The sequence below is a fragment of the Corythoichthys intestinalis genome, chromosome 7 (assembly GCF_030265065.1).
Source record: "Corythoichthys intestinalis isolate RoL2023-P3 chromosome 7, ASM3026506v1, whole genome shotgun sequence".
NCBI lineage: Eukaryota > Metazoa > Chordata > Actinopteri > Syngnathiformes > Syngnathidae > Corythoichthys > Corythoichthys intestinalis.
The window spans coordinates 10114450-10128181 of NC_080401.1; the positions used below are offsets into that span (position 1 = coordinate 10114450).

The following is a 13732-nucleotide window of genomic DNA, read 5'->3' on the forward strand; positions in this document are numbered from 1 at the left end:
TAAATCATGATCATTAATATGTTAGTAATGCATGTGCCCCCCAACTGCCGCAGCCATAATTGCTGTGACAGCGCCCTCTGTCCTCCAAATGTGGTAACACGCCACAGCACAGTACAATTGCTTCCATCCACCTCCTCTCCTCACCCCTGCCTGCAGCCCCTACACAGAGGTAACAAATAGTGTGTATGTGCCCTCCTAAACCTCAGTTAACTATGTCTCGTGAAGTAGCCTTTGTCTCTGTGCGACTCTCTAAATTAGCCAAATGCCCTGTCCCACCTGTTTAACAAGCTAAGCGAGCCGCTCGCCTTATATCAATTAGTAGATGTAACGTGACAACCAGCACACAACCAGTGTCTGTACGAAAAATATATTATACCATATACTATAATGCCCTCGACTGACAGAGGAGAGGGGAATAGCTTCACTCACTTTAATGTGACAACAATGAAAACAATAATACAGTTGCACTGCTGCGGAGTGCGACTGCTATCACTAGCTGTCACTTCCAGCCCATTCGCTCTCATTCCACTTGCTCGCTTCCCCCTACATCACAGCCCTCATGTCCCGAGCGTCTCTTAAAGGAGCCTCACATAGTTACAGACATTACATTATCATATCTCAATCTTTAGTAATGTGTCTGCATGACTAGCGGTGCTTTCGTAATGTGAATTATTTTTTAAACAAGAATAACTTAGAAAAATGCTTGTCTTTATTAAATCCTTCATTGAGTGAGTCAACTCCAATCCCCTCACGCGGCTAAGAAACAGCCTCTCACTTACACAATGAGTTGCCACAGCCCACTTATGACTGGGCTGCAAGTTTCACGATGATTGACACATTTGCACCTTTGATCGTAGAGCTAGCAAGCTTCTCTGGCAAGTTACAAACAAGTCAATCATCGCTAACATTAAGTACCAAACCCAAGCTACATTGGACAGTTTGGGCGCACTGCTGAGCAGGAGGGAGGGTGTGGCGCTGTACGAGCATTAAGAAGAAAAACATATTTTTTTTAAATTAAAAACCTGATCCTTTTCACCCAATTCCGATCCTCTGAAAAATTCTGATCAAGTGATAATATCGGGACATCCCAGTTTTACAATATTTTTGCTTGTTAGTTTTGCTTTGCAAACTTGTTAATGCTAAAAAAACAAGAACATCAAGTATATACATTAAGTGTTTGTAGCGTGTGTTGCTCTAGCTTTGACAATTCCTGTATCACAGTTTAAAGTCTATGATCCAACAAGTTTGGCACATATTTGGACTGTTTCGGCCATTTATCTTTATGGCAGCACTCCAGCTTCATGAAGTTGAATGGCAGCCATTGATTGGTGCACAGTAATTTTGAGCTCTCTCCAGAGATATTCAATCGTATTCAGGTCAATGCTTTGTTTAGGCCACTCATAGACATTCACCTACAGGGTGACCCAAAAAAAAGTTTACACTGCCATAATACAAGTTAAATGCCATGTTTATTCAGTTTAGAATTATAATTTAATCACAAATTATACATTATTGTAAAGAACATGTGCAGTACACTCTATTTTTCAATGTGTCCTCCCTTAAGTGTCACAACAGTCTCCAGGCGCCTGCGGAACGCTTGACAGGTCTCCTTTATGTAGGATGCTGTCATCTTTTCCCAAGATCTAACAATGGACCTCTCCAAGGCTGCCACAGAAGTTTGTGGCTTCTTACAGGCCCTGTCCTCCACAGTTGCCCATATGCTATAATCCAGGGGATTGAAATCTGGACTCTGGGTGGCCACATATCACTTTGTCAATCAACTTTTTGGTCCCCACAGATCGGGCACTTCCAGACCCAGGTTTTCGTGAGGCTGTTCCAGTATCTTTCAGCTTCTTTTTAACTTCTAACATCTGGATATTCTCAGATTTGCTGCAATCTCAGTAGGTGTCAGACCGGCACGCAGCAATTCAGGTACAGCTAAAGTTTTCTTCATTTTCAGCAGAAGCACAGGAATTGTAGAGACGAGAGATTACCAGCTGCATTGAGTGACCTTAATGAATCACTTAAGCATGACAACCTATTTAGATATGTTTCAATGGCTTTTAAACAAGCAGTCAACTGAGTGTAAACTTTTTTTTTGGGTCACCCTGTAGAGCAGGTAAACATTTTTTACTGAGAGAGCCATAACACCCGACATATTTTAAAATGTGATTCCACGAGAGCCAAACAGTGTGTGTGTGCGTGTGTGTGTCTATGTCATATATATACATAAATATATACTTGCTCACTGTACATTCTATGATCTGTTGCCAGCTTGTCCGAGTTCTTTTTGTGAGCACTGTTTCTTTCATGAATGCATTTGAATGCAACACATGCAAGGGAGAACGTGGTCACGCTCTGCTTTTACAAGCAGTTGCCGAGTTCCGATTGAAATGAATTTAAGTAAACGTTAAAGAAAGTCTAACATCGTTACTTGGGATGTTAGAATTGTTGCGCACTAACCACTTGGAAAATAACAAAATTGAAACATGGTGTGGCATCGCCTATGTAGGGGGGCATGTGCTTAACGGTGGCCGTGACAGGTGGAGCCTTTCGGGCGGCCATTTCGTGAGTCTCGCTCTGCTGGAAGTGGCGAGAATTTGACAGTCCACAAAGTCATGAAAGTGATTGCATGCCTGTGTGACTTAATTTTCCACTATGCATTTTTTTATACTCCTGTTCGCTCGGCATCAAATCGGGAGAGGCCGACCCCGCCGCTGGCCGAGCGGCGACTTAACAAGCAAGGCGATCTCGCCTATCATTGCATGACCCATGACAGATGACCGCCTACGGCAGGGGTCGGGAACCTATGCCTCGCGAGCCATATATGGCTCTTATGATGAGCGCTTATGGCTCTCTGCCAACCCGTCATCTTAAATGTGGAACCCGCCGGATCACCTGACATGAGCCAGCTATGATGAGTTGATTGCGCATTCGCACATTAATCTTGGACACTTCGAATGTGCCTCGCAATAAAATGCTTCAAGTCGGGTCATGTGGAGATGGGCGAGATTGCCACATGCCTTAAGTCACCACTCAGCCAGTGGTGGGGTCAGCCCCTCCCGACTTGATGCAGAGCGAACTGGAGTATATAAAAAATACATAGGGGAAAATTAAACCACGAAAGGGAACCGCTTGGTACCCCAAGTCACACTGGCGCTTCACTTATGTGACTTTTTGGAATGTCAAATTGTCGCCACTTCCAGGAGAGCTCACGAAATGACCACCCCGAAAGGCTCCGCCTGTCTTGGCCACTGTCACGCACACGTCCCCCTGGTGGTCCCCAATTGTGGTTTCCTATTTCAGGAAATATACGCGGCACCACACCATGTTTATATTTATTATTTTCCTTGTGGTGAGTGCACACCTGTGCAACGATTGTAACAACCCAAGTAACGATGTCAGATTTTCTTTGTCGTTTTCTCAAGATTTATTTCAATCGCAACTCAGGGACTGCTCGTAAAAGAAGAGCGTGACCACTTTCTGCCACCCGTGTAATGCCTTTAAATGCGTTCACGAAAGAAACACTGCTCACAAAACGGACTCGAACAAGCTGGCAAAAGAACATAGAATATACAGCGTGTGTTTATATACATACATACACATAGACAAACACTGTATGGCTCTTGTGGAATTACATTTTAAAATATGTTGGGTTTTGGCTCACTCTGTCTATAAGGTTCCCGACCTCTGGCCTATGGGCACAGAGTTCAATTCAATTCAATTTTATTTGTATAGCCCTATATCACAACAAGGTTGTCTCAGAGGGCTTAACAGAGTCGATTTGATACACTGTCAGATACAGTAGATGAATGAGATGAGTTCATGTCCTGGGCATCCCCCATCCTTAGACCCTCCATCGTGGCAAGGAAAAACGCCAAAAAACCCAGTGAGTAAAGAGAAACCTTGGGGAGAACCACAGTCAGGAGAGATTCACTCCCAGGATGGACAGGCTATAGATGCACCGGGACTGATGATGGGTATTAGCAGAAGGTGTTCCAGTTTGTAGAGATGCAATGGGATGAGAGAACATGAGGGGGTCCAACTAGCCAGATGAGGGGGGGGGGGCAATGAGGACGTCCATCCAGCCAGGGGTCAGGATAGTCAGGTGGCTGCGGCTGAAAAAGGAGCCTCTCCCCCAGAGGGGAGGGGGAAAGGGGACACCAGGTGACTAGTAATGAAGAGACTAGTTAACTAGATATTAGAATTAGAAAAGAGAAATAAAGTAAAGACAAGTAGTAGGTATAATGAAAAACGGGATAGGACTCAGTGGTTGTGCTTCCCCCCAGCATTATAGCTCCTAGGGCAGCTTAGACTGAACTGTGAGTCCAGCCTGTTATCAACTACCCTGACTATAAGCTTTGTCAAATAGAAACGTTTTTAGTCTAATCTTAAATATACAGATTGTGTCGGCCTCTTTAATATTAGCTGGAAGCTGATTGCATAAGACAGGAGCTTGGTAACTAAAGGCTCTAGCTCCTACTGTACTTTTAGAGACCCTAGGAACTACCAGTAGACCTGCATTCTGAGAACGAAGTGTTCTGTTGGGGTCATATGGAACCAGAGCATCTGTGAGATAAGATGACCCCAAACCATTCATGGTCTTAAATGAAAGAAGACAGATTTTAAATTTAATCCTAAACTCGACTGGAAGCCAGTGAATGGCGTGATGTGCTCTCTTCTATTAGTTCCTGTTAAAAGTCTTGCTGCTGCGTTCTGGACTGGATCTTTTAGGGAACTTTTAGGACAAGCTGCGAGTAAGGAGTTACAGTAATCCAATCTAGATGTAACGAACGCGTGAATTTTTCTGCATTGTTTTGAAGCATATTATTGCAACACACGTTTAATGTGCGTTAGGGTTAGATGCGCTAATGTGCGAATGCGCCATAAAGTCTTCACAGCTCGTTCATGTCAAGCGAGCATGCAGGTTCCATATTTAAGATGACTGCTTGGCAGAAAGCCAGATATGGCTCGCGAAATATAGATTCCCTAGTGCTTCCAAATACAGCTCTCTTTTTAAAGGGTATGTTCTTAAAAACTTAAAAGTATGTTCTGTATCAGAGACCTTGTTTCAGGCTTTTTTGATATAAGAGCAGACACCAGGGGCCGGTATTTTCTTCTTGAATGTATTTCCAATTTCCTGTCTGTGTGGCTTTGACCTCAGAAGCAGGAAGTGGACAATGTCTTCTCCCAAGGAGACCAGCGCTGTGGGACATGGATGGAACCTCTACGTGGTTGATACTGTTCCTTTGCTAACGCTCTACCAAGAGATGGTAATACAGACTTAGTTACTTCATTTAGTTTTGCCTTAGTGCAACAAATGTTTGAATATGAACGTTTTCAATGAGATATGTTTGAATGTGTCCATGTCTAAGGTTGAATACAGCCAACAGTATGCACAAAACAACCAGCAGGCCCAGAGTCTTTGGCACCTCCTCAGTGAGGCTCACCTCCTCCTCCGCGCAGCCTTGCTACGTCCTTCACAAGTGCAGCACTGCCGGAGCAATGGCGGCGCCGCAGACGTTCGTTCTGAGGGACAGGTCGCTATTCAGACAGACAGACTAAAGATGGAGGAAGCATTCCGGGAAAATTGTGCTCAACTGGGGGACTGTTTCAGCAAGTAATACATCATTAATCTAATTTCAACATGTACAGAAGTGTCAGCTCAGTTTCGTAAAAATTCCTTAGTTACCATAATTTCTCAGGTATTAAATGCTATTTTGTATAGTAGGAGTGTGACAATACATCAAAATGCTTATGTATCACGATATATTGTTTTAAGAAGGTTTGACTGTACGAAAAAAAAAGCAACCAACAACTTTCTAATAAAAATCTTTAATTAGAATAGTGTCCGTGTTTGCTCATTGGCTGCCATTGACGGCGCTAGATATACAATCCATTTTGATTGGCTGTCTAGTGCCGTCAGTGGCACTGAAACAGCATTCACAGCAAGTCTTCCCGGTTTTGAGGTGATTTATAGATCTCTTTGTTTATTTTAGGGCATTTACAGGCCTTTTCCTGTTGATTTTGAGTCACTTCCTATTCATTTGCTGACATTCCCAGGTTACTTCCTTTTCAGTAACCCTAAATCAACAGGAAGTGATCTGCAAATGCCCCAAAATCAACAGGAAATGACCCAAAATGCTTATAATCAACAGAAAGTGACCAAAAATCAATATATTGTACAATGATTTCCTGACCCATGTATCGATAATTCTTGTAGCGCTATGTCGTGAAATAATCATTATCGTGAGCCTCGTATCGCAAATAGTATCGTATTGTGAGGGACCCGGAGCTTCCCACCTCTAGTGTATAGTTGAATCTAAGTTGGGTGCATGTTACCGGAGTATGATCATTGTGGCGGGCCTGATTGACTTCTTATATTGGAGTTGAATACAATGCGAGTGTAAGCCTTGCAAATCAACTGATTAGCTGATATTAGTCGGCTTAATAAGTGGGTCTGAGTCATCCAACCAATATGCTGTCGGTTGTTGCTAAATATTTACCAATTCTTATTGGAAATGTGTTATTAAATAAAATTGACAAGCATGAAAAGCATGGTAATTACCTTGTTCTTGTCTTTAAAAGGGGGAACCAGAGACATTGTCATCAGGCTTTGCCTTACTACAGAATGTCTGGCCTGGCAGTCACTGAAGTCATGGCCAGGAATCGCCCCCTTTCAAGAACCTCACACACTTATGGCCCTGGCTTTTTGTTTTACCTGAAGCATTACCTTCTAGAAGAGACTGATCAGCATCTCAGTCAGGTAATCCCAACACTTGGCACTTGATACTATGCTTAAAGTCCCCCTATCGCTGTTTTTTTCTCACTAATTAAATGATTCAATATTTTCTAAAAGTATTCAACAGGTATTCAAAAATTAATGATCAAGATTCACACAGAACCGTTACTATTGAAATTGTGCAATAAAAATAACTTTGTCTTCGCATTGTTGTGACCGATGATCCAGTCAAAGGCAAGGATTCCGGCAGAAGACATGGGAATAAATAGTATACAGTAAAGACACGTTGACTATATTGCAACGGGTCTCAATACGTACCGTAATTTTCGCACTATAAGGCGCACCTGACTATAGGCCGCCACCCACCAAATGTGACACGAAAACGGCCTTTGTTCATAGATAAGCCACACTGGAGTGTAAGCCGCAGCTGTCCTCACTGTATTATGGGATATTTACACCAAATGATAATAACGGGTAACACTTTATTTGACACCGGCATTATAAGAGTGTTATAAAACCAAATGAACCACCATGAAGCTTTGAACAAATTGGCTGCAAAGCTTCATTGCTTCAAGACGCTTCATTTGGCCATCACTGCTCCCTTTGGGGAGACAGTCAACCTCTGCTACCACCTGCTGTCAACACTTGTTGTCCAACATTCTTCCTGGCATGCATTGCAGTGCTACAATCAAAAATTCATGTTCTGTGCTAATTATTTATTCAGATACTGTTCCAGTTGTTTCATTAATTGCTAGTTATGGTATTTGGTAACACTTTATTTTACAGTGGCGCCATAAGACTGTCATTAGAAAATCATTGCTATGACATGAGTATTAACGAAACAGATGTCATTTAGTTTTATCCGGCAAATTATCTCACTTTTGAAAGGATACAAAAGATCCAAACTGGACATAAATGAAGTTAGTAACATAATTTGTCAGATGACACTTAATGACATCTGTCATAAGCATTCAGTAAAGTCCATGATAGTGTTATGTCATAAATATGACCGTCTTATGACAGTTTTATGACACCACTGTCAAATAAAGTGTTACTAAATACCATAACAACTGGAACAGTAACTGAATAAATAATTAGCACAGAACATGAATTTTGATTGTTAGTTAGATCTGCTGCGCTGCAATGCATGCTAGGAAGCATGTGTTGCCTATGAACCCAAATAATTTAACAAATAAGCACTGCACTATAAGCTGCAGGATTCAAAATGAAGGAAAAAAGTAGCGGCTTATAGTCCGAAAATTACAGTAATTGAAAGTGCGTCAGAAGGAAGTAAATCCCGAAGAACGTGATTCCGGGGAGATTTGACCATAAAAGTTAAACCAGAGGCAGAAATTCACCTCGATCTCAGGTGCCTGAGTGGTAGTTATCTTACATTTACGCCTCTCGACTCCACACAACAGCATTGATAGCGATTGGAAAAACTAATAATTTAGTATTTGAAAATATTAAAACTTAAAATACTGTATTTTTACCTGGTACACTTTTAGCGACGGCAGCTAAAGCCTAGTTTTTCGTTCCAATGTCATTGTTAACAACTTTTCATGAAAGAAAAAGAAAAAGAAATTTTCAGAAAATAATTACAGTACATCTGAAACAAATGATTATAACAATATATTTGTGAGAAAAAGCATGCTATTTTGCCTCATTCAAATCTTAATATCTGCACATTTAAATATGTAAACTAAAATGCAATCACATTCGTAAATGAATGGCTTCTGGTTTTTGAAATGTAAATAAACCAATCCATTGTGATAAAACAGAAAAATTGCAATAACTGCATTAACCATCAAAGTGAGGTCTAACTGTAACTGTAGTCTTGAAACAAATCTGAATAAGGAAAATCATTGCAATAAAATACTGCAAACTGGTTAAACTTGAGAGTAGCTGAGATCTGTCATGACAGAACATTACTCCTCAAGTTCAGCATTCGCTTCAATGATATCTGGCGCCATCTAGCGTCGTGAATGGGTATAATGTCTGGACCGCGAATATAAGACAACCCCCACTTTTTCAGTCTTATTCCAATGCAAAAAACACAGTCTTATATTCGGGCCAATACAGTAGCTGACCTAGCTAATCCATCAACTGCAGATGTGAGTTCCAAACTTTGCAAATTGTGTCGAGTGAAATCATGCATTGCTGTAAAACACCTGTTGTGTTTTATAACTATATTGTTTTCAGAGTAATCTGTTAAGCCATATCTGTTCTTACTCTCCCTAGGAAGCAGCGGATGAGGTCATAGACATTTTAAGCCAATCGGAGCCCTCCCAACTTATCAGCGTGTGTGCCAGCCCAACCATGAAAAATGTCAATCCTACCCGGACACTCAGAATCTTGCAACATCTGGAGGACAGTGCCGGTGTGTCTGTTGCAATGACAATCACCATGGCAACCCTGCTGCTGCGCTTGGATGATCTGCCACAGTACACACAGCTGATGGAAAGACATGCTGAGGTTAGCGGTTAGGACATGTTTTTGTCAGATTCTACAAATATTAAGCTAGAAGGTAACAGTGGTGCAGTGTTTAGCACTCACAGCATTAATTTAATTACTTATTGATTTAATCATACTTCCTGTGAATCATTAAAGTTTTAAAATTGAAATTATATGTATTTCAAATTATACGATAGGGACAGTGCACATTAATGAACATCTTTTTAGATGCATCTCAAAGATGTAAATATGTCGGATTATAGCAAAATTGCTAATTTACATCCGCATTCCCTAGGCAGTAAAACGGAACAGAAAGAAAGACACAAGAAATAACAAGAGGTTACAATAAAACACAGCACAGTACAGTAAATTACTAAGAAGTTAAAAGTTAGTGGATATAGGACTGGTTTACTTTCAACCACTGCTTGAGGTGAGTTTTGAAGGTTTGTAATGAAGGATACTCCCTGATGGTGAGGGGTAGACTGTTCCAGATTTTACTGGCATTTACAGGGATAGAGTTTTGACCGAAAGTCTTTTTTTTCTGAATGGGACCTCACATTCGCCTCTAGTTCAGAACCTGTTCCTGAGACCGCTGTGAGTTTATTTATTTATTTTTTTTAAGAGTCCGACATGGGAGGTGGGGCGAGACCTTGTATATGAGACAAGCCATTTGAAAAAATGTTAAAATTCTCAAGGGTCGATTAATTGTACTTTTTTTTTTTTTTTTAATGTGACAAACATGGAATTACATTGGTTTTCTGGCAAAGACCTTTAACAATTTTTTAATAGAGTGATTCTATGGTATAGCATGTATTTACATCTGCCAGTTGCCAACATTTAATGTAATATTCAATGTGTGATAAAATCATTGAAACGCTCTAGCACCAAGTGTTACGAAATGTCGTATTTGTATAAAATTGTTCAGGTTAAATTTTATTGTATAACATACAATGGTATGAAAAAGTATCCGAACCTTTTGGAATTTCTCACATTTCTGCCTAAAATCGCGATCAAATGTAAACTGATCTTTGTCAAAATCACATGGATGAAAATACAGTGTCTGCTTTAACTAAAACCACTCAAACATTTACTGTATAGGTTTTCATATTTTTATGAGGATAGCATGCAAACAATGAAAGAAGGGGGTAAAATAAGTAATTGAACCCTTTGCCTAAGGAGACTTAAAGAGCAATTGAGACCAATTTTTTATTAAACATTTTTTAAGTCAGGTGTGTGCCCAATCACTGATGAGTGGTTTAAAGCTGCCCTGCCCACTATAATACACACACCGGGTAAAAATTGTCTTGATGAGCAGCATTGTCTGATGTGCATCATGGCTCGTTCAAAAAAGCTGTCCGAAGACTTGCGATCAAGGAATTTTGATTTGTATGAAGCAGGGAAAGGACACAAAACCATCTCTAAAAGTCGATGTTCATCAATCGACTGTCGGAGAAGCTGTCTACAAATGGAGAGAGTTTGGCACTGTTGCTTCTCGCCCAAGGAGTGGAGTCCACCAAAGATGATGCCAAGAGTTCAGCGCAGAATACTCAGAGAGGTAAAAAAAGAACCCTAGAGTGTCTGCTAAAGACTTACAGAAATCACTGGCATAGTCCAATATCTCTGTGCACACATCAACTATATGTAAAATTATGGCCAAGAATAGGGTTCATGGGAGGACTCCACGGAGGAAGCCACTGCTGTCTAAAAAAACATTGTTGCCCATTTAATGTTCGCAAAAAGGCACTTGGACACTCCACAGAAGTTGTGGCAAAATATTTTGTGAAATGATGAAAACAAAGTTGAATTGTTTGGGAGCAACACACAACGTCATGTGTGGAGGAAAAATGGAACAGCTCACCAACATCAACACCTTATCCCTACAGTGAAGCATGGTGGAGGGAGCATCATAATTTGGGGCTGTTTTGCTGCCTCAGGGCCTGGACAACTTGCAATCATTAATGGAAGAATGAATTCAAAGGTTTATCAGAATGTTTTGCAGGGAAACCTGAGGCCGTGTGTCAGACAGTTGAAGCTAAAGAGAAGATAGATGCTGCAACAAGACAATGATCCAAAACACAGAAGTAAATCAACTTCAGAATGGTTTCGGAAGAACAAGATACACGTTCTGGAGTGGCCAAGTCCAGAGTTGAACCCCATTGAGATGGTGTGGCATGACCTAAAGACAGGGATTCATGCCAGACATCCCAGGAATCTGACTGAACTACAGCAGTTTTGTAGAGAAGAATGGGCCAAGATGAGTTCTGATACTTCCCGTAGCTGCAGACTGATCTGCAGCTACGGGAAGTGTCTGGTTGAAGTTATAACTGCCAAAATGGGGGCCACAAAATATTAAATGTGATGATTCACTTACTTATTTTTCTCCCTTTTGTCGTCGTTTGCATACTATCTTCATTAAAAGATGAAAACCTACAGTATAAATGTTTGGCTGATTTTAGTTAAAGCAGACACTGTTTTTTTCATCTGTGTTGTTTTGACAAAGATCAGATCACATTTGGTGGTGATTTTATGCAATGTGATAAATTCCAAAAGGTTCAGATACTTTTTAGTACCACTGTATACTTTTAATGCGGCTCTTAAAACACCGTGTGGAAACACAGTGTGGAATCAAGTGTCAGGTACTGAGACAATTTGTAGTTCCTGTCCTCCCAAAAATACAACTGAATGTTTGATGTCCCCAATTTTGTGAAAATCATACACTTTTTTAGTTGTGTTTAGTAGTGGGCAAGACTTGTAAAGCCATTCATTTATAGGAACCATAGCTAATGTGAGAGCACATGCTGCGTCTTGAATATTTTTTGCGCTAATGAAGATGACAGCATCTTCAGCATACATTTCAAAAGTGTTCAAAATGTTAACACATGAGTATGATTTTATGTGTTTGAAGAAAAAAAAAAAAAAAAAAAGATTCAGCAGCATTTACGTTTACCAGCAATTGGCATATCCCATTCATTTAAAAGTTGTTTCTTCACAAATTCTGATATCAAATCTGCAGCTTGCTTTGTCTTTTTAGATGGTATTCGTTTATGGCTTCATTGAGGAGCCAAGGCTCTTGCTGCATGGTGGAGGTGGAGGCCAGCACACAAACATCTGTCCCACAGCATTAACCCGACAAATGGCCAAGTCCCAGCCTGGCCTTTTGGTGGCTGCCATGGTTGGTCTCCATGAGAACAACAAAGTTCAGCTTGAGCAAGTAGACCACATGTTTCAGGTATGTTTTAATTCAGTCATTCTAAAGATTATTGTCATCTGTAGTATATCAATGTGCTGGGGCCCATTTGAGGAGTTTTTCGTTTCATTGTTGGCAAATACCTGGTGATTGTTTTTGTTAGCGTTTTGTACAGTACATGTACAGGTTTCTTTTCTTATTAATAAAATACAGTGGTATTAAGGCATTTATCTTGATTCCGATGGGGAAACTCAGTTTTCTCAGTGAATAAATTGAGCGACAAACAAGTTTGCGTTTTCTTTCTGTGGTGCGTGGATTTAATTCTGGGCAGTGGTGGATGAAGTACTCACTTTTTTACTTCAGTAAAAGTGCAGATGCCGGGGGAAAAAAATACTTAAGTAAAAGTGCAAGTATCTAAGAATAAAATTACTCAAGTAGTGCCATAAAACTGTCATACTGTAATTATGACATGCCACCATCATGGGCATTAAGGAATGCTTGTGACAGATGTCATTAATGTATCATTGGGCAAATTACGTATGTCACTAAATCCATTTATGCCCAGCTCAGATCATTTACATCCATTCAAAGTGAGATAATTTGCCGGATAACACTAAATGACGTCTGTTATAAGCATTTATTAATGCTCATGATAGTGTCATGTTATAATTATGATGGTCTAATGAAAGTCTCTCTTACAAAATACCATAATTAGCAATTAATGAAACAACTGGAACAGTAACTGAAGAAATAATTAGCACAGAACATGAAGGTTGATTGATAAATACACCTGTAGCGCTGCAATGCATGCTAGGAGGCATGTTCGACAACAAAAGTGTTGACAGCAGGTGGCAGTAGAGGTTGACTGTCTCCCCCAAGGGAGCAGTGATGGCCAAATGAAGCTTCTTGAAGCAATGAAGCTTTGTAGTCAATTGGTTCAAAGCTTCATGGTGGTTCATTTGGTCTTATGATGCTGCTTTCAAATAAAGTGTTACTGGTTAATATCTTTTGGTGTAAATATCCCATAATACAATAAGGACAGCTGTGGCTTATAGTCCAGTGCGGCTTTCTATGAACAAATGGCATTTTCGTGCCAAATTTGGTGGGTGGCGGCTTGTAGTTGGGTGCGCCTTATAGTGCGAAAATTATTGTATGTATATGTATTATTGTATGTTATATCATTATAGTCCCCCTGTGGCCCCAACCCTAAAACCGCCACTGACCACGTTCATGTGTGTAAAAAGTCGTTGTTTGATCATTTTTTTTAATGCATCTAGCCTCTTTTTCCACGTACAACGATCCCTCGCCACTTCACGCTTCAAACTTCACACCCTCAGTTCATCGCGGAT

At 40.5% G+C, this 13732-nt stretch overlaps 1 protein-coding gene across 4 annotated transcripts in view; it reads left to right on the top strand.

The window, feature by feature from the left end:
* The window catches only part of hps3 (HPS3 biogenesis of lysosomal organelles complex 2 subunit 1), a 42419-nt gene that overhangs the window by 23381 nt on the left and 5306 nt on the right, over window positions 1–13732 (top strand). For 3 of the 4 annotated variants that reach the window (XM_057841986.1, XM_057841987.1, XM_057841989.1), the window contains 5 exons: window positions 5165–5273; window positions 5376–5620; window positions 6589–6766; window positions 8984–9217; window positions 12228–12425. In XM_057841986.1, the coding sequence (XP_057697969.1) occupies window positions 5165–5273; window positions 5376–5620; window positions 6589–6766; window positions 8984–9217; window positions 12228–12425 (964 nt within the window). The remainder of the gene's footprint in view (window positions 1–5164; window positions 5274–5375; window positions 5621–6588; window positions 6767–8983; window positions 9218–12227; window positions 12426–13732) is intronic. The other variant, XM_057841990.1, reaches the window with a different exon arrangement.